Source organism: Denticeps clupeoides, chromosome 14 (assembly GCF_900700375.1).
Source record: "Denticeps clupeoides chromosome 14, fDenClu1.1, whole genome shotgun sequence".
NCBI classification, from domain to species: domain Eukaryota; kingdom Metazoa; phylum Chordata; class Actinopteri; order Clupeiformes; family Denticipitidae; genus Denticeps; species Denticeps clupeoides.
In genome coordinates, this window is record NC_041720.1 from 5,154,450 (window position 1) to 5,174,178 (window position 19,729).

General features: G+C 45.1%; 2 protein-coding genes across 2 annotated transcripts; both read right to left on the bottom strand.

The window, feature by feature from the left end:
* Window positions 1-787: 787 nt before the first annotated feature.
* On the bottom strand, window positions 788-5,979 carry psmc1b (proteasome 26S subunit, ATPase 1b). Its single transcript, XM_028953092.1, has 11 exons — window positions 5,948-5,979; window positions 4,110-4,163; window positions 3,919-4,015; window positions 3,543-3,667; window positions 3,272-3,457; window positions 2,789-2,917; window positions 2,556-2,652; window positions 2,294-2,483; window positions 2,064-2,215; window positions 1,832-1,986; window positions 788-1,047 (listed from the first exon to the last, which is right to left on the bottom strand). Exons 1-11 carry the CDS (start codon window positions 5,948-5,950, stop codon window positions 913-915), a joined length of 1,323 nt encoding a protein of 440 aa, XP_028808925.1. The 5' UTR covers window positions 5,951-5,979; the 3' UTR covers window positions 788-912.
* Window positions 5,980-8,885: 2,906 nt separating this feature from the next.
* Window positions 8,886-13,663, bottom strand: kcnk13b (potassium channel, subfamily K, member 13b). The gene is made up of 2 exons (XM_028953256.1): window positions 12,946-13,663; window positions 8,886-10,701 (listed from the first exon to the last, which is right to left on the bottom strand). The coding sequence occupies exons 1-2, from the start codon at window positions 13,265-13,267 to the stop codon at window positions 9,809-9,811; spliced, it is 1,215 nt and encodes a 404-aa protein (XP_028809089.1). The 5' UTR covers window positions 13,268-13,663; the 3' UTR covers window positions 8,886-9,808.
* Between the last annotated feature and the right edge of the window lie 6,066 nt (window positions 13,664-19,729).

The window sequence follows — 19,729 nt, forward strand, 5'->3', positions numbered from 1 at the left end:
TGCTTGCAGTTATTAGTGCCTAAATTTTGACAGTGCTATGAATTCTATTTATATACACATGTGATTTATTTAATGAGCACAAGCACAGTACATTTGCTATTAGTTTGCCTAATGAAAAAATAAAGGTGTGTCGTAACTAGATGAGAATTTACAGTAATAATTTTGCCTCAGCAAAGTGAAAGTGGTGTGTGCAGAGTAAGCGTGCAACATCAAGCTTCTCATTCCACCCCTCAAGTGGACGGAGTGCCATGTAATGTAATGCATTAAAGCACGAACTCTCTATCAAAACAATAAACCATTATATATATATATATATATAAAACAAACATTTAGAATGATTTGAACTCACCTGCCTTTTACATTTTCAAATATAGTTTTATAGTATAGATTTAGTTTCACTTTCAGTCAAGTTCATTTTCCCTTTGATGCAAATTAAATTTCGCTCACAAAGCACAGTGAGGAGGAGCACCCTAATGGTCAGATCAATGCATTCTTGAATTCAGCTGATTTTGGGAAAGTAAATTAGTTTGACGTAGACGTTAAGTAGCAGAAAGTAGCAGATTTGCACTGCATTACTATATTCTTGTTACAGACATTAGGTCCAATGAAGACTGAATACTGAAAGGTATAGATGAAAGATCAACGAGAGGGGACTGACTGTACTGGGCTGTAAACCTCGTTTTCAGACATATGCACCTTATATTATAGCTCTGCACAAGCATGAATTGCAACTTCGCCATAGTTTCTGCTGGGTTCTGAGCACCTTCGATAACCAGACAAAACGTTATTACTTTTCACTTAATATTTTATTCATTACCTGCATATTCTGCGGTGACAAAATGGCATATGACACAAATAAAATGTATCAAAATGTTTCACACATGTGCGGAGGGGGAGAATAAAGGATTGAGCTTAAAGGTACAGGCCCTCCGGTGTCCCCTCTTGCTTTTTGTAAAGGACGTTCTCTTTGGACTTCTTGAAGTCCTCATTGGTGACCTTCATCCTGCGTTCCCGAAGGGCCATTAGTCCAGCCTCTGTACAGATGGCCTACAAAACGTGAAACAAGGGAAAATGAGGCATTTTAATAACCCGATTAACACTGCAGTAACAGAACGAAGGAGCACCTCATTCATAAAGCCACCTCCAGAAGGTGCAAAGTTGGTACATGCTCTGAAGCAGTAGTTCCCAGAGTACCGGGCGTGTACACTGTTAAAAAAATCTATGAAAACTAAAATATACACTACCAGATAAAAGCATTTCAACATCGTCTATAGCTGCTGGCATAGATTCCCCTTTTCTCCGGTTCCTGTGTCAGTTCCAAATTTGGGACCAGTGCCACGCTCTTCCACAGAAAAAAGGGAATCGACCCCTAAACTTTGCCAGTCCAGTAGAGAGAACCGGTGATGTAGGAGTGATCGTTATCTTTAGAAGAAAAAATAGCAAAACGCTAACGTTGGGTAACAGTTTGGAAATTTTATATTTCACTCTGAGCTGGACCGCAGAGTGAAGGCAAATTGGCCAACAAGTGCTAAACACCTCTGGGAACTCCTTCAAGACTGTTGGAAAACCATCTCTTGAAGCTCATCGAGAGAATGCCAAGAGTGTGCAAAGTACATAACTTCACATGTGTTCATTCATATTTTTGATGCCTTCAGTGAGAATCTACCAATGTAAATGGTGATGAGAATAAAGAAAACACATTGAATGAGAAGGTGTGTCCAAACTTTTGGCCTGTACTGTACATACACACACATAGTTTTTTTTTCCCTTTCGAAAATTGCCACATGGTGGCAGCACAGACCAGCATCATAACTTCTGACAATGACTTTACCTTAATGTCTGCACCCGAGAGGTCATCTTTGGCCAGGATGAGGTCATCCAAGGTCACATCCTCAGCCACAGTCATCCTGCTGGTGTGAATCTGAAAGATCCGCCTCTTCGTTTTCTCATCTGGCAGCGGGAACTCGATCTTCCGATCAATTCGTCCTGGGAACGTCATACATTTTAAATAATGTATAAGACTGGATTTTAGAGCATTTTTTTTGCATTGTGACTGCGCTCACCTGGTCTGATGAGGGCGGGGTCCAGGGTCTCAATCCTGTTAGTAGCCATAATGACCTTGACGTCACCTCGAGAATCAAATCCATCCAACTGGTTCAGCAGCTCCAGCATGGTCCTCTGGATCTCCCGCTCACCTCCAGAATTGGAGTCATACCTACAGACAGCAGATTTTTGGATTAGGCCAAATAATATGAATAAAGAATAATCGAAAAGAAGCAGACCCTTATATTACCTCTTTGTACCAATGGCATCAATCTCATCAATGAAGACGATAGAAGGGGCATGTTCCTCTGCAACTCTGAAAAGCTCACGCACAAGTTTAGGACCATCGCCTAGGTACTTCTGGATCAGCTCGGAACCCACAACTCGCAAGAATGTTGCTGACGTCTGGTTGGCCACGGCCTTGGCCAAGAGTGTCTTGCCTTTAAGAGGAATTTAATATTTACCTACTGGGTGAAGTTCTTAAGGAAGGGTCCATGAAAGTGCATAGTTACCTGTGCCTGGTGGGCCATAGAGAATGACTCCTTTAGGAGGTTTGATGCCCATCTCCTCATAGTATTCTGGGTGTGTCAGTGGGAGCTCGACTGACTCCTGTACACAGAAACAAACACCATAAAAAAAAAAAAAATAATAATAAATCACATTTGAATTATTTTGGTCCTTTTTTTTGGCAACGTCATGAAACACAAGAAGAAGAAAAGGCAGCAGCATCTAAACAGGGCCGCACCTTGATTTCTTGAATCTGATTGTCCAGCCCTCCAATGTCAGCGTACGTCTCTTGAGGAGCCTTCTCCACCTTCATGACGGTAACCAGAGGGTCGGTATCGTCCATAAGCACCCCGATGACTGCATGGACCTACGGGAAGAGAACAGCGCAGCTCTGAAGCGGATGCCCACCTGCACACGGTTCTGTGCTGGGTGAGGATCTGGACAACATGGAAACTGTGGCTGAAAGGAGAACGTTGTCCATGATGGACTGAAGTCTGGACAATGTAAACCACTCACTCCACAATGTTGTGAACAAACAGAAAATGTATGTACGTTTATTAATTAAGTCTTGCGTGAAAGACTATGTGCATTATTTACAATACAGATTTTATGTCTCTCTGCAGTCATTACATGAGCAATTTCCTCCGGGATTAATAAAAGTTTCCTGATACACATCTGAATGAAGCAGCGCTATGGAGTCCTGCTTGATTCGGGGTTTCACCTTATGATTCAGTAACACGGAGCAGCCCGGCTCCAGCAGGTCCTTATCCACGAAGGACAGAATGCTGACGTAGTGCTCTGAGCCGACCGAGGTGGACACGATAGCGTGGTTGTCGTCGATGATCTCCTCGAGTGTGCCCACTGACATGGGGGTGCCCCTCAAGTCATCAACCTTCGACCTCTCCTCCTGGTGAAAACCGGAACACCGATTTAGAAGTGTGCGGCGTGGTAAGAGGCTGCATGAATGAAACGCTCATCAGGGATGTACGGACTTCTTGCTTCTCCTCCAGTGGCTTCATCTGCTCCTGGTTTCGAATGAACTCCTCCTCCATCAGCAGGTAATCTTTGATCCTCTCCTGCTTGAGGAGCTTCAGTCTGCATTGTGTGTGAGGGGTGACTATAAGGTAGTGAATAAAGAGTGTTACCAAAGTCAGACTTTTCCACAACTTTCCCTGACTTTTCCCTGAAAAGTATAATTTCCATTTAAAGGGTTTAAAAATTCAAAATTTTTGGAGAAAGAACACATAAATACACAAGGTTATGGCTAATGCACTATATGATATAGATTCTATATGAATTCCCTGATAGTCAGAAATTCTCTGACGTTATTACTCAAAGTGACAAAAAAAAAAAAAAAGTAAAACTAACCTAAAGGTAACTTGCTGGCTGCATCCGGGCCCTTCGTTTTCTTCTTCTTTTTCCCAACTCGAGTAGGAATGGGAGGCTCATATTTTTTCTTCTTATCCTATCACAATAAAAAATTATGAAAGGGTGGTACAATTTTTAATATATAATTGGCTATAATCTATATTTAAGACACAATGGGCCATGTCAGTCACCTTGTCATCTTTCTTACCGCCTCCAGGACCATGACCTCCACTTTGGCTCTGACCCTATAAGCAAAAAGCAGCATGATTTACGCCGCATCCACTGTTTACAACTCATGTGTAAAATGCATTTATGGTAACTTCTAGGGGTGTTAGAAAATATCGATACAGCAATATACCGTGATATTTAACGTGGTGATATTGTAGCGATACCGGGATATCAAATATTGATATTTTATTTTATACAAAATTTGGTTGTGAGTTATGATGTTTTGGCTGAATTATTAATAGAACGTGATCCACACAGATCGTACACAGCATCTTGCATATCAGCTAGAGCTGCATGATTATGGCCAAAATGGTAATCACAGTTATTTAAATAAATAAAGTCATTTTTGTTGCACTTTTTTTATTTTAAACTAACAGTAAGCGAACAAGGCTTTTAGATTTTTAGTGATAGAAATCCGCCTGTCAACATTGTCTGCCTTAACATCCATTTACCTTCTTATTTGGGAAAAAAATAACTACAGACAGGGCAGGTCCATAAACAGAAGGATTTTGTACAGATTTGTCTAAGAACTATAGACAATGAACTAAATATACAATATATAGAGGTGTCAGAACAGGAGCTGTGCCTTTCCTATAGGATGGGGCTGGGATGACAGATTATTTGTCAAACACAAAATTTCATAACATACAAGATGAAATTAGATAAAATCTTCCTCATGAAATGTCACACACTCGTTCTGTCAGAGAGGCGTGACTGACTGAGCTGGGAACCCTGTACAAATATGACAGCGGTACTGATGCCTGCTGAGAGGCCGAGCAGCCCGAACACCACCTCTGTGCTTTCATTTTCACTGTAGAATATCGCGATATGTACCGCATCGCAATAAACCACGATACTTTCATTCACTTTTGGACTTAGCAACCATGAACCTTGCACATTTTTTTTTACTTTACTTTCACTTTACACATTTGCACACCTTCACCCTACCTGTTACACATATTTTATGTTAAAAGCATAAGTGCAATATTTGGTTATGTTTGCAATATTTGCATATTGGTTCACTATATACTTGCAATATTGATGTCTATAGCAGTCGCTAAAGCATTTCACTGCATATCATACCGTGCATGACTGTGTACGTGACGTGATAAAACGACACGCCTTAATATAGATATAACTTCAACCAACTGCCATGGCACATTTCACCGCGTTTCCTGACTGATGTTACATGTTACATACAATTCGACGCAACGTCTCTGTCACACGAAGAGAAAATCTGTGGGCGTTCCGCCTGGTCATTTTGTCCCATCCTTCTCACCTTACCCCCCGACAGGGGATTTCCTGTGGGAGGACGGGACGAAGACCTGGCACCTGGCATTGTAATAAAGCCATGTAAAAACAGCACAGTACAATGCTTACCTGCTGTTTAGTATTGTTGTACAGAAGTCAGACTCCCATTTGCAGCAGAAGACTATCATTTGTTGTACAGAAGTCAGACTCTCATTTGCAGCCTGAAGACGGTCTAAAACTACCAAAATATCGCGACAGGTCCTGCTGCCGTATCCGTTAAGCTCAATTAAAAGCACGGATTATAAAAAACTAATTTTCACTTACGCGTTCCGATTTTAAAACCGCAGGTACGAGACAATAACAGGCATACGAGGTCCGAATAATGCAGCTAGCCGACACCGAGGCTAAGCATAATCCACTAGCTAAGAACGGTCTTCCTCTTTTTTTTCCTTCACATTTTGACAATATTAATATTTCCCAGGCATCCTCGCGTTGTATAAAAGAACAGCAAGCGCTTCTTTAATCATGAAAAAATTGATGTCTCACTCACCATCTTGCCACCGGTTCGTCCCCGGAAAATGACGTCACACGGGAACTACGGGAAGCAGCTTGGGTCAAGCCTTGCTGGCCGCGTCACGATAATGGACACTAATAAATAAAGGATCGTAAACAAAGTTTTTGCTTTATGTCGGCGAGACTATATATTTTTCAGATGAGCAAAATGTAAATTCGTTTATTAGAAAAAAGTATATTAAATTACATGAATTTGTTAGATAAGGTTTTGTTTGGTTTCTGAATAACCATAAAGAAAACATTATGTTGGTAAAAACACAGAAACATTTATTAGTGTCTGAATAATTGCTTTATAACCAGAAAACCATTATGTACTTCATACTGTTCTTATTTATGTAGGTAATTCCATAATAGAATTCCACTTTCCAAAAAATTCCCACATGCTTTGAGAGGAGAGATATATGTAGCATTTAATTACATTTAAAATATAAATCTGAAAAGGTTAAAAATACATGAATTAAAGTAACAGGCAAGATAAACATTGCAATTATGGTATTTGGAGTAATTATGAAAAATAATCTGTCTTTATAACAATGCGCATTAACAACCCATTAAAATTCTCTGGGGAAAGCATTATACAAATGAATAGGAAATTCCCTGCCTGCTTTTACTTCAGATTTTATAGGCACCATGTTCTTCAGTGTCTTGAGATGCATTGAAGATCCATTCATGCAGGACGTGCATATGTCCACAGGCCCTAGTGGGAGCCCCCCCCCCCAGTCCTAACATGCCGGCTCAAGTGGTGTGAAGAAAAGGAGTCCTGCGTGTGGTGCATGTGGTCACATGATCACACCACCACTCTCCCATCTGAGCTGTTCTTCCACCCTGTGGGGTCCCGTGTCATTCCTCTATTATAACCATTGGTCGCTCCATTTTTCCCTACGGCAGCTGGTCTTCTCTGTGCCCGCTGTGCCCATCTCTGCTTTTTCCCCCTTTTTGTCTCCATGACAACTTGAAATCATTGTGATTAGCTGGTTGGTTATATTCTTTTCGTGGAGTGGATGGCTGTTTATGTAAAAAAAAAAAAGATGACACGATAACAAGCATTAGCCTTTTTGTTGTATTTTTGAATAGTTTATTGCACCTTTCATTCGTGTAATAATAAGAGATACACCGCCTCCATTTTATTCTATTGCAGAAAAGCATCATTTTTGTTTTACTACACCAACCGCTTAGCAGCTGTGCCCCGTGGCAGCTGGGGAAATAAGAGGTCAATAAAAAGGACAGAGGTGTGTGTGTGTGTGTGTGTATTGATAGATACATAGATATGAAATACTGCCAAAAAACAATCACAAACCTTGTTATTGACATGCTCTCGTAAATAAGAATTTTAATGAGTCAAATAGGAACATGGAGAAATTTAGCCGGCAGATGAGAATCATCATGAGCTGAAATATCAACGTTAATTATCGAGAGTGAAACGGGCTGCTTGTTTTACTTTCAAATGAGGGAGCTGGTCTGGCATGCTGAGGATTTTGGGGTGAGGAGGAGGAAGTCGACAGTCTGTATACATTTTATATTCGTGTTTCCAAAAAACATGGATGCCACATGGATGCTCAACTCCAATTTATTCATTTTTCAAGAAACGTCATTCTTCATTACATTATGGAGTATTACATCAGTAAAACTATACACAGCATAATTACAAGATCTACTGGTGCAAGATGTACAGCAATTTTGTGAACATTCTCTGCCATTTTATACAAAAATATATATATATAGATCAGTACACCGTCCTCCTGCCACTTGTCACATAGCAGTATCACCCCCCATAGATTCAGAGCAGCCGTCTCACTGAGAATTAATGAGCAAATGGGGGAAGACGTGGTCAGTTCTAAGCAGCCTTTTACCTTTGTGAACAAGACATCATTGATGATGTTCCAGAATATAATTTGTGCTTGGTTTCAATGCTTTAAAAAAAAACATCCTGGAGGTGGCATCTTCGCACCCCCTCTAATAGAGCTTCTGAGAAGCTTCGTGAGTTCCGTTCCCGGAGCACTAGCTGTCCTTCTGATGCGCTGAAGGGTGAAAAAACACCTGTAACACCTCGGTTTTCTTTCTTCACATACTGGACGAGGGCATCACCGCAGCACCAGTGTGAAAGGAAGCAGACGCCGGACAAGGACGATAGCACGTGCGCCGTCGCAAATGTGGCGCGTCCCCACGAGTCTTGTGAAAAGCACGAGCGCTGGCATTTCCCGTCCTGCGCCACTCAAATCCACCAGATCCAAAGTTGGTGCTGATGACAGAGTTCTGGCAGATGCTATAACAGCTGTCGTAGGTTGCCTTCCCTCTGCACAACATGGTTTGGCATAACACAACTTTCCATTTTTTCCAACTTTCCATTGGTTTGCTCCAGTAAAGAGTAACAGATTTGGTAGCAACTGGACCCATTTATGTAATACAGCCTCATATATTGCTTATTGATGATTAGTTGTATGTATTGAGTCCACTTTTTCAATAAAGACTCATGGACAAATGGATAAATGCTAAATGAACAGGATGGGATTAAAAATAAACTAATGTGCACAGAAGAAACTGAAAACGTTTTGAGTTGGTTAAAGTACCACTGTACTTACTCACTATTAGTGGCAGTGTTGGCCTAGCGGGTAAGGAAGCATTGTGGGTTCGAATCCTGAACCGGCAAAGCACCGTCCGCACACACTGCTCCCCGGGCGCCTGTCATGGCTGCCCACTGCTCACCAAGGGTGATGGGTTAAAAGCTGAGGACACATTTCGTTGTGTCACCCCGTGCTGTGCTGCAGTGTATTACAATCAGTTACATTTACAGCATTTATCAGACGATATTATCCAGAGCGACTTACAATCAGTAGTTACAGGGACAGTCCCCCTGGAGCAACTTAGGGTTAAGTGTCTTGCTCAGGGACACAATGGTAGTAAGTGAACCTGGGTCTTCTGGTTCATAGGCAAGTGTGTTACCCACTACGCTACTACAACCCCAAGTTCACTTTCACTTTCTCTTCCTAGAAAAATGAGTACCGCCCCTATACTACCAGTCAAATGTTTGGCCTCACCTTCTCAGTGGTGGTTACGGAGACTCACAAGAACGACCCAAACACTGGTCTAAGCCCCCATCCACACCTGTAGGTGGCGCTGTAACTCCCTGTTTGGCGTCTGTTTCTCCTCTGCGGTGAGTTAAACACAACGTTCTTCCCCAGAGTAGAGGGTTTCTTGTAATTGCATTGATGAGGTTCGGCAGAAGTTATTACATAACTTCACGTACGCGTTTTATTTCATAGTCCTGGATTTTCAGTTTCGTTCTGTAATGTAACAAATTCAAGACCCATAAATGAGTAGGTGCATCCAAACTTTTGATTGGTTGTGAATCCCTGATGATTGTGACAATAGGGGACATTTCCCCATATATGAGCCATGTTTCATGGGGAGTTTGGTGGAATGTTTGAAAATGGACGTTGCGTTAGTGAACACTTCCCACATGCTACTTCCACTACGGCACCGCACCACCAAAACCAGGCCCAGCGTCTTGTTCCGCATTATTAGCCACAAGATGCCCCCCCACCAATGAAGCTGACTAGGATGTTTCATTTCAGAAGAATAAATCTAATTCAACTAGCCTTTCAGTATATCTATAATAATTATTATTATTATAATCACAATAATAGACTCCAGGTTGTGCTATTAAAAAAATTAACTAAAGAGGAGCTGATTCAAGGGGTTGTTGTGGGATTAACTGCAGCTTTTAGAATTCGAAAAATTGGGTAAAAATAATTTAGTGAAATCTTTGCTTCTCTTTAATCAGTTCTTAATTTACAAAAAAAAATCCATATATATGTATATGAGAGAGCTATAGCCTGGTTTATCTGTCTACACTTGTCTCTGCCAAACGATTGTTCATGATGCCAAGAGCTCCCACACCCCCAGAGAAGCCGTTGTGCCGCGAGCTCGAGCCCGGCTGCCGTGGATGCCCATTGGCCATTTCCGAGAGCTGCTTCTGCATAATTGCCAGGTTGACCTTGTTGGCAGCCAGGAAGTCCCTCATGGAGATCATCTCTCCCGACATTCGCCGGCCGTCCGTCTCGCTCTCGTTTACGGCGTCCGTCTCGATGGAAGGGTCCCGGCGGTTTCTGAGGTGACCTGGCACCACCACGTTCCTGCGAGGGTGACGGTGCCCGGGGCACCGGCACGGCGTCTCGAGCCTCCGCAGCAGCCAGTTGAGGACCTGCTTGATGACGATGGAGATGACGTTGAAGAGCGAGTAGATGCAGCACACGCCGGTGAGAATGAAGAGGAAATTGCAGACCCGGTAGGCCGTTTGCCCGCCGTAGGAATCCCTCTGGCTGCTAACCATGTCTCCGAACCCGATGGTGCTGAAAGCCACGAAGCAGAAGTACAGGGAGTCCAGGTAGCCCCACCCCTCAGCCGCAGAATACAAGGCCGAGGCGCAACAAGACACCGCGATGGCGGCCACGCCTAGGATTAGCATCACGCAGTAGACCGACGGCTTCCAGCCAGCCAGGCTGTCCCTTCCTCTGTCCCCGCCGGCCCCTGAGGGCCGCCGGCCGTTCTGAGGGAGCACCACTTTGCGGCGGTGGCGACGCTCGTGGCAGAACTTGAGCACGAACGCGATCACAGTGATGACGCGCTCCAGGAAGAGGTTGAAGAACAGGATGGTGGCCGCACAGCCGATCAGCCCGTAGAAGATCAGGAACACTTTCCCTCCAACGGTCGCAGGGGTGGTCATCCCGAAACCTGCGAGGGAAACAGAATGTGTCCAGAAGTGATGGGGGGGCTCTCAGGACGCCGTAAAACAACGCAGTGGACCGACAGACCTGCTCTTTAATGCACTCGTGTACATTTACATTTACAGCATTTACCAGACGGCCTTATTCAGAGAGACTTACAATCAGTAGTTACAGGGACAGTCCCCCCCCAGGAGACACTCAGGGTAAAGTGTCTTGCTCAGGGACACAATGGTAGTAAGTGGGATTTGAACCTGGGTCTTCTGGTTCATAGGCGAGTGTGTTACCCACCAGGCTACTAACCACCACTATTTCTGCTCTTCAACACAGGGTCAAGAAACCCACGAGGGCCCCCCACGATCTCGCCCACCTTCTCAGAGGCGCCATTCACGGCTTGCCATGTCCCCCCGGAAAGACGACCCAGGGCTTATTCGCTGCCAAGTTATAATTGCGTCTGCGCTTCCTGTTCTGCCGGTCCCCACGTCTCAAATGCGATGCGAGAACCGGCTTGCTGATGGTGATCAGCACATAAAAGCTCATAAAAGCTGTTCTACATTCACATTTACATTTACATTTACGGCATTTGGCAGACGCCCTTATCCAGAGCGACTTACAACGTGCTTAAGTTACCATCAATGAAGAGATCAATTCCGGTTCACTAGGACCCCAACTATGAATACATCTATTTTATTCACTCTGTTCTGTACACAAAGTTCGACAACAAGAAAATTACAGTTTAATCTAAATATTCTTTAAAGAGGAAGGTCTTGAGCTGTCGTTCAGACACAATTCCCATTCCTGGATCGGAATTCTTTGGATTTTGCCGCTTTTGAAGATACCTTTTTAAAGATGCTTTTGTTCGGAAGCCGAAGGACTCAATTATTTATTGTTTTGCAGAGTTCATTTTTCCCTATAAGGCTCCCCAACAGGTTCCCTGACACGCCCTGACACTTGTTCTCTTCTGCATTCCTCATTGCCAAAGAATATTCACATATTCCCACTTCTCAGGTGGGCGAACTCCTAAAAAGAGCCACGAGGCTGCACTGGCACCAAGGACGTGTTCTCAGCACCGTTACGTGAGGAATACTCGAGGCTACGGGTCACGGCCAGCAGCCGTTGCATGCTGATGCAGCTCGGACGTGGGAGGAAAAGTTGCGTGGTTGTGTTGTGGGCTGGCCAGTGTTCTGGGTTTTCATTGTTTGGCATGTCCGGTCGCCGGTTACAGTGGTTTTGGTGTCTTGCTCAGGCACCTGTGGCTCGGATACGAAACGCGCGGCGGTTAAAGGGGTGAGAAAACGTGCCTGTGAAATGTATGCACCACGACCTGCCCTCCGGGGCATCGTTTTAATCTTTGGTTCATATTCGGCCTGAATTATGGGAATTAGAGTTTGCTAATGCTCACCAGGAGCCTCGCCGCTTCAGAACACTATGGCTTAAGCACACTTAAGGGCCATTACGAAGCCCCACCAGGGACAGCCTACTGGGTCGGGATTCTACCGAATCGCGTTAGCATTCCCGTGACCTCATTGTGACCTCAGCTCATGTAAATTAGAGTGTGACACTGATTCACTTGATGTTATAACCGCAGAATGAACAAGACGTGCCAAATTAATGTTGAACAACGATGACATGAAGGCCAGCTCTGTTTATTGCTACAGGGTAGCATCGCAATATTGTATGCTCTTCCCAATATTTCACATAAAGAATATTGCCACTCTGGAATATTCCACCCCAAAGTTACATCATAGTCAAATCTGGTGTGCTTCTCCCTTTCTTTTCCCTCACCAGCTAGGGCTGAGAAATATGGTAAAATAAGATGTCAAATAAAACTCCTTCAGCCTAAAAAAAAATACTGCATCAGTATGAACAACGACCCCAGTGCCAATTATCACAATAATTTATAGAGAAATCGGACAGCCTTAGTCTACCCATACACCGTATGAAGCCATTCAATGAAGTAAAGTAAAGTGAAGTGATTGTAATTGTGAGACACTGCAGCACAGCACACGGTGCACACAGTGAAATGTGTCCTCTTCATTTAACCATCAGCCTTGGTGAGCAGTGTGTGGGGACGGTGCTTTGCTCAGTGGCACCTCAGTGGTGCCTTGGCGGATCGGGATTCGAACCGGCAACCTTCTGATTACGGGGCCGCTTCCTTAACCGCTAGGTCACCACTGCCCTACTGACAATACGTCATAGGGGAGCATAATAGCAAGAAAGTTTATATATTTTTTATATATATTGTTTTTTTTACCTATCGTTGAGACCACCGTACCCACGAAGTACAAGGCGCCGGTGAAATCCCAGCGAGGTCTCGTCCCGTCCACCCGGATCCCCGCCACGCTCGCCTCCTCGTAGGCCCGCAGGAAGTTGTCCAGCTCCGCCCGGCTCAGGTTGTGCCTCTGGCCGAACTGCTCCAGGCGCTGCGCCCAGCGCTCCTTGGCCAGCCGCTCCTTGGGCTGCTCCAGGGCGGAGAAGACCGCGGCGCCGCACGCCAGGTACAGCAGGATGAGCAGCGCCAGCAGCAGGAAGCGCGCGTTGTCCTCGTTCACCGGACCCGGGCAACGACACGCCATCACGCCGCCGCCGCGGAGCGCCGCATCCTCCCCAAGCGCGCAGCGAGAAGCGCGCAATGACGTCGCGCAAGGAACATCAAAGCAACTAAACGATAGAAAAGAAAAAGTAATACTAGAATACTAAATAATAATAATAATAAATTATTATTATTATAAATACATTGCGCACGAGCGCCAGTAACGCGCGGAGGACGAGCGCCAGTAACGCGCCAGTAACGCAGCGTCGCTGCCTTGTTGCGCGGTGCCGAGTTTTGCCGAACTACGCGCCCCGCTCCTTCTCCGCTACCGCCGCGCCAGTGTTCGCGTCGGCCGTTCGCGCGTCACGCTGGTGGCGACGTTGGAGACGTTGGCGCGCGGGGCGACCACGGAGTCCACGCCACCTCTCGGAGTTTGACTGTGCCCGGTTAACCCTGGTGACACATGCACGGTGGTCACGAAGGGGGGAGGGGGGGGTGACTGGCCAATCAGCGCACGGCATGGACCCAGATACTTTTATTTAAAAACCTGCGTATCGTCTCCACTGCATCCTGGTCCCACGTGGTTACTGATCGCGGGTTTTACACTTCATTGCAATTCCCGAAACAGCCAATAAAATGCATTCCCACGTCTAACAGGCAAAGAAAGCTTTGGAGCACAATTGTACATCATAGTAAAATCTGGATTGCTTCTCATTTCTTTTCCCTCACCAGCTTGGACTGAGAAATATGGTACATTAAGACGTCAAATAAAACTCCTTCAGCCTTTGAAAAAAAACGGCATCATTATGAACCACAACCCCAGTGCCGATTATCACAATCATTTATAGAGAAATCGGACAGCCTTAGTCTAGCCATACACCGTATGAAGCCATTCAATGAAGTAAAGTAAAGTGATTGTCATTGAGAGACATTGCAGCACAGCAGACAGTGCACACATTGAAATGTGTCCTCTGCATTTAACCCATCACCCTGAGTGAGCAGTGGGCAGCCATCACACGCGCCCGGGGAGCAGTGTGTGGGGACGGAGCTTTGCACGTAATTTTACGCTGTGGGAAGTTAAACAAATAGAGAATGGTAAATTGACATGAACCTCACTCTAAATGGATTTATATAAATATCATATGTACTATGACAATGACAAACCTCAGCAAACTTTGTGGGTCCTGCACTGTGCTACTGCACTGGGCGCTCCAATGGTCTCTGCAAATGCAAATCAGATGGTTGCCGGTTTCGAATAACGACCTCCCCAGCCCCTCCTCCCCAACCCTACCCCACACCCCCCCAAGGTGCCACTGAGCAAAGCACCGTCCCCACATGCTGCTCCCCATGTGCTGTGCTGTATTGATTGGCATTATCACAATGACAATCGCTTCACTTTCACAACAGATTATGATGTGAAAGGACCCCTACCTGCCAGATATTACGATGTTCATTTATTTAACATCTGCATGCCATGTAAAATGCTGAAACACAGACGTACATTTTTGCTTTCATTGTTGGCATATTAAGAAATTGGGGCATCGGGAAGAAGTATTTTTGAGAAACTGCATGGACGACGCGCCAAATGCAAATCACGTCGGGGAAGCGCTTTGGATAGGAATGCTGAGCATGATTCCAACATTTGGCAAGGCCCTGGCTTGACGCCCAGGGAATTGCCACATTGCATCTTTGCAGAAATGGTCGATGCGGGGCGACCTTTCGGATTTGGTTGGAGAATTCCTACGTTTGCTCAGTGACTCTGAGCGAAGCTTTTGGCAAATGTCATTGTTTGCGCCGAGGATGGAAAATGCATTATGTATGCTACATATAGATACAAGGCTATTGATAGATCTGTAGCCAAAGCCTGTTTCAGTGTCTGCTGACCGTATCTAGTCTGAGAGAAAACTAGGTGAATCTACCTGAAAGCTCTTCTAAGATGATTGCAAAACTTTCACTGTTAGAAGTTCGTTCATATAAAACATGGGCATGTACCACAGCCTTGTCATTTGACATTTAGGGTTGAGGTTACATACCATGCTCTATACTTTTTTTACCACAATTTACCTGACATGGTCACGCTCTTCGTAGCCAGACTGGATGTTAAATGTGAGCTAAATGTTACAGTCACGCAACTGTCCTTGCTGACCTTAAACAGTTGAGGAGATGGTAAAAAAGGGAAGAAGCCTGTGGAAAGTGCGGAGAGAACATGCTTGGATGGGCTCCAGCATCCCAGCACCCTGAGCTTGAATGAAGGTTTGTAGAGAACGGACGAATAACCAAGCAGCAACGTTCAATCTACAGTATTCACTGCTTGGTATTCAAGCTTTTGCATAGTGATTAACACACTCGCCTATGAACCAGAAGACCAGTTCACACCCCACTTACTACCATGAGTGTCTCCAAAGGGACTGTCCCTTTACTGATTATAAGATTGTGCAATCATACTCTGGATAACAGCGTCTGGTAAATGCCATAAATGTAATGCCATGTTTTTTTAACGAACTGCACAACGCAAAATACAAATCCCTGCAGGTCTGTGATGCCACACATGAGACAACTGACATCGTGCAAGTGTTGCCAAATGATCACTGTCTGCAAACATAGCCTTCTCCCAAGTCGTTTCTTTTTATTGATTATCAAGTTATTTTTATGGGGCAATAATTGGAGAGGCACAATCTCGACCCAACCCTAATTAAACAAGAAAGGCAGCTCGCTGGGTTATTTGGGTCCGCTGTACAGCGACGATAACTTGGTGGCCATGGTAACAAGCAGTGGAAAATAGGTTAAACCGAACTCATCTGTGCAAAAGGGTTTCGAGGGAAGAAGTGTTTTCCGACGCGAACGAAACGGAATTGTCAAACCGAGGGACGTTACACAGGGCCGAAATCATTGTATTATATCTCCATGGGGTCATCAGAATTCGCCGGCGATCCGCATAAAGCATCGCCGGCCTCTGTTCTCTACTCAGGGACATCATCAGGACAGGCGGGGGTGCCTGGCCGCCTCAGTTCCCTCGCTCAGGGCTTTGAAGTCCACTGCCTCGTGTGTGGGAGACGATCCGAGCCCGGCGGCGCTTTGAAAGTGATCGTGGCCCAGGAGCCACATGTACTAAGTACATAACAGGGTCAACAGTGAGAGGAGCACAGGGGTGAGGAATAACCCATACGTGTTGGGTTATTTACGGACAGGTTTCGAGCAAATGTCACTCACTCACTCACACGCACACGCACTTGACATTGCTCCATTGCCAGAAGTGGTGGGGAATTCTGAAAGCAACAGCCAACCAGACAACAATGTTTTATTGAAGATGAGTGGCAGTTGGTTCCAAAGTGATCTCCTTCATTACAAATTCAGTTTATTGCTTTATATAAAGAGAGACAGAGAGAGATGTGCATGCTAATGAGCGGGACAATTGGGATACTTCTCTATGGTGCTCACATGAAGTGCGTTAGAACGAAAGCCACAGCACAAGTGTACTAAGCAAAATGCACAATTTGCATAGCTCTAACGTGACAAAAGACACCAGAGAGAATGATCAGCAGCACGAAACACATGGAGGATAATATGGTTGCCATGGTGTTGTGGATAGGCCTGTAGCAGCAAGTAATCCTGCGTGCCTCCCACCTAAAGCAATCGCATTTTGCACAACACAGCTCGACGCTGGGGAGGATCGGGTGCGCGCCTCTGTTGCTCGTCCAGACACAACTCTTAGTGGTGTGTTCACCTTCGGCGAATGTCAGCACACTCGACATCTCCTCCTCCCGCCAGTGCTCGGAATTTCAATGCCTTTGATCTTCCTTACTGGGGGAAAATGGCATCGAAGGAGTAAAAACCTGATTGCCAACAAAGTCCAGCCTCATATCTTCTGTTATTGGTGTTCAAACAGGAAAAAGACTTGAAACACATTCAGAAGTGGGTTCCAGACCTGTTTTAAGCTCCGCAGCAGGCGGATTAAAAAAAAAGTGCTAATGAGGGAAAAAAGTGTATCATACGCAGTGCTGCGTTCCAGGCTAGTTTCCCTTTAACGGACAGCGCAGGCATCGAACTGAGGGGACAATTACAGATCTAGACCTCCACGTCTACGTGTGATAAGAACTCACTGCGAGTGAAAATGTAACATGCACCACGGCAGAGTCAGATGTAAACTGTCACAGGGGGGTCCAGGGTGGTCTAGGGGGTCCAGGGGGGCGCATTAGCAGACATTTACATTTACAGCATTTATCAGACACCCTTATCCAGAGTGACTTACAATCAGTAGTTACAGGGACAGTCCCCCTGGAGTCTTGTCTTGCTCAGGGACACAATGGTAGTAAGTGGGGTTTGAACCTGGGTCTTCTGGTTCATAGGCGTGTGTGGCCTATCAGGGAAAGACTATATTTGGACATATTAGATAGATTCAAATGAATCAGTGTTTTCTGGTCCAATTTGGTTTGATATCATGGCTCTTGGCACATGTGAAGGCTCAATACATCTCTGCTCTTTACAGACTCAGGCAGTCTTCTGGGGAGCGGCGTCCAGAGCCGGAGTCTAATGAACCGGAGGCAGCCAGTTAGGCGGGATGATGACCCATCCCCTCAGAGGCAGTCCAGAGCAGAGAGAGCACAACGATTCAATGGGGTCCGTGTGCCAAACCGATCCAATCAGTTCAGCTACTTCATCTTGATCGTGTGCCAGAGTCATTTCTGCCAGGCCACTCAGGCACAATGTCCCAGCAGCATACTCTGATAATATAAGATAAGATGAGATAAATCTTTATCGTCATTGTTACTTCTCAAGGAACAACTAAATTTAAGTTGCATTATTATTAAGGTGCATATATTACAGACAAGGCGTGTCCTTTGTGTTGAATATGCTGCTTATTACAAACACAAAATACATTATTTACAGAAATTGGACAAGATTATGATGGTATTTACTTCCTAAATAAAATCATGTTTTTTTATACATGGAATTAAATTATGTTGTGCATAATACAGTCCAATAAACATTTCCTTCATGCTTAATGCTATAATATTATCAGTATGATGGAGTTGTACATGGTACAAATTCTCAGCGGCAATGAATGCTGTTAATAGTCAGTTTACATTAACAGTCACTGTTCCTTTATGGTGCTTTATCCATTACTTTATTCATTACTCTCATTTACCCTCCCGGCCATAATAGGCCAAATCCCTTATTTCTCACTGGGCCATGGCTCAGTCTCCTGCATCAAAGTGGCCAGGTAATGGGCAAGGAAATCTTTCCTTTGATTCATTTGATGTAGCTTATTTTCTCAGGCGTGCCCAATAGGACATCAGCAAACTGGTGGCCTTTTGATGTGCCATTATGCCTCTCACTGATATCCAGAGCGGTGACCTAAACCTACCAAGTTAGGACCTGATCACACTGCCAGCGGCGCCTGACCCGAAGATGGCCCAACCCAACTGTCTAATACAGAGCAGCTTTATTTCAGAGCCCAACAGAATTTCTATACACCACTGAACCAAATTTCCCATTTGTTAATTAACAAATGGGTATATAATGATGTTTTAATGCCGAGGTAGTGTGTCTGTGTGCTTGGATTTGTTCATTCTAGGAGTGAAATATACTGGAGTGGAGTGACTGAGATTCAATAATTACAGGTAGACCAACATAAAAAAAAAAGACTTTAGTGACTTGATAACATCCTGGGAATACTATAGGGAGTTTGTGTGTCTTGTAAAATTTGAACTGTTGACTTTTGACAGCTGGTTGCTCACACAAATTCATCTTAGGCGATGACATAACCCTTCTTTTGTCATGAAGCCAATGCGGCTGTCACGTAGGCGAGCTGATGGGGGAAGTAAAGAGGCGGGACATGCTGACTTTAAATACCTTGTGTTCCACCATGAGCCTCTTACCACGGCCTCACTAGGCTCTCAGCCGACTTGACCTCAGAACATCAGCGGGCCAGTTCATCATTCGGCGAGCTATCGTCAACCTCATCACCAATACGTTCTTCTCCTCTTTAAGAGCAATCTGTCCCCCGGCAAACGGCAAGTGGCGTTTCACTTCAACCGCCACGGCGCAGCTAATGAGTTTGCGCCGCTGCCAGAGAAAAGAACCGATCCATCGGAGGCAGGACCTCGCTGAGGGGATCAGGCCGTATCAGATGGCGGCTGAGTGGAGCCCCACCGGAGACGGAACACTGATTCCCTATCTCCTCGTGGCAAAACAGCAGCTGTCTCAGCCCGTGTCCAAACATTAGTGAAGTGCGGGATAAAGCAGGAGGAAACCCGAGGGGGGGCGAGGAACGTGTAGTTGGCCAGATGTGGTCTGCTGTGCAACATGAAAAAGACCCCTGTGGAGATGATAGTGACGCAGGAATAAAAAAAGGTTGGTCCAGTGGTGGAGGCTTCGCACCTTCACATGTGGGGCAGTGGTGGCCTAGAGGTTAAGGAAGCGGCCCCATAATCAGAAGGTTGCCGGTTTGAATCCCGATCCGCCAAGGTGCCACTAAGGTGCCACTGAATAATGCACCGTCCCC

What these genes read in the sequence shown, in the direction of transcription:
- kcnk13b (XM_028953256.1), bottom strand. Translation starts at nt 13,267, where the DNA reads ATGGCGTGTCGTTGCCCGGGTCCGGTGAACGAGGACAACGCGCGCTTC. An exon ending in TACGGTGGTCTCAACGATAG is followed by an intron (nt 10,702 to 12,945) that starts GTAAAAAAAACA and finishes TTTCCCTCGCAG; the next exon opens with GTTTCGGGATGACCACCCCT.
- psmc1b (XM_028953092.1), bottom strand. An exon ending in CCGTGTTACTGAATCATAAG is followed by an intron (nt 2,918 to 3,271) that starts GTGAAACCCCGA and finishes CTCTTCCCGTAG; the next exon opens with GTCCATGCAGTCATCGGGGT. An exon ending in CCCCGCCCTCATCAGACCAG is followed by an intron (nt 1,987 to 2,063) that starts GTGAGCGCAGTC and finishes TGACGTTCCCAG; the next exon opens with GACGAATTGATCGGAAGATC.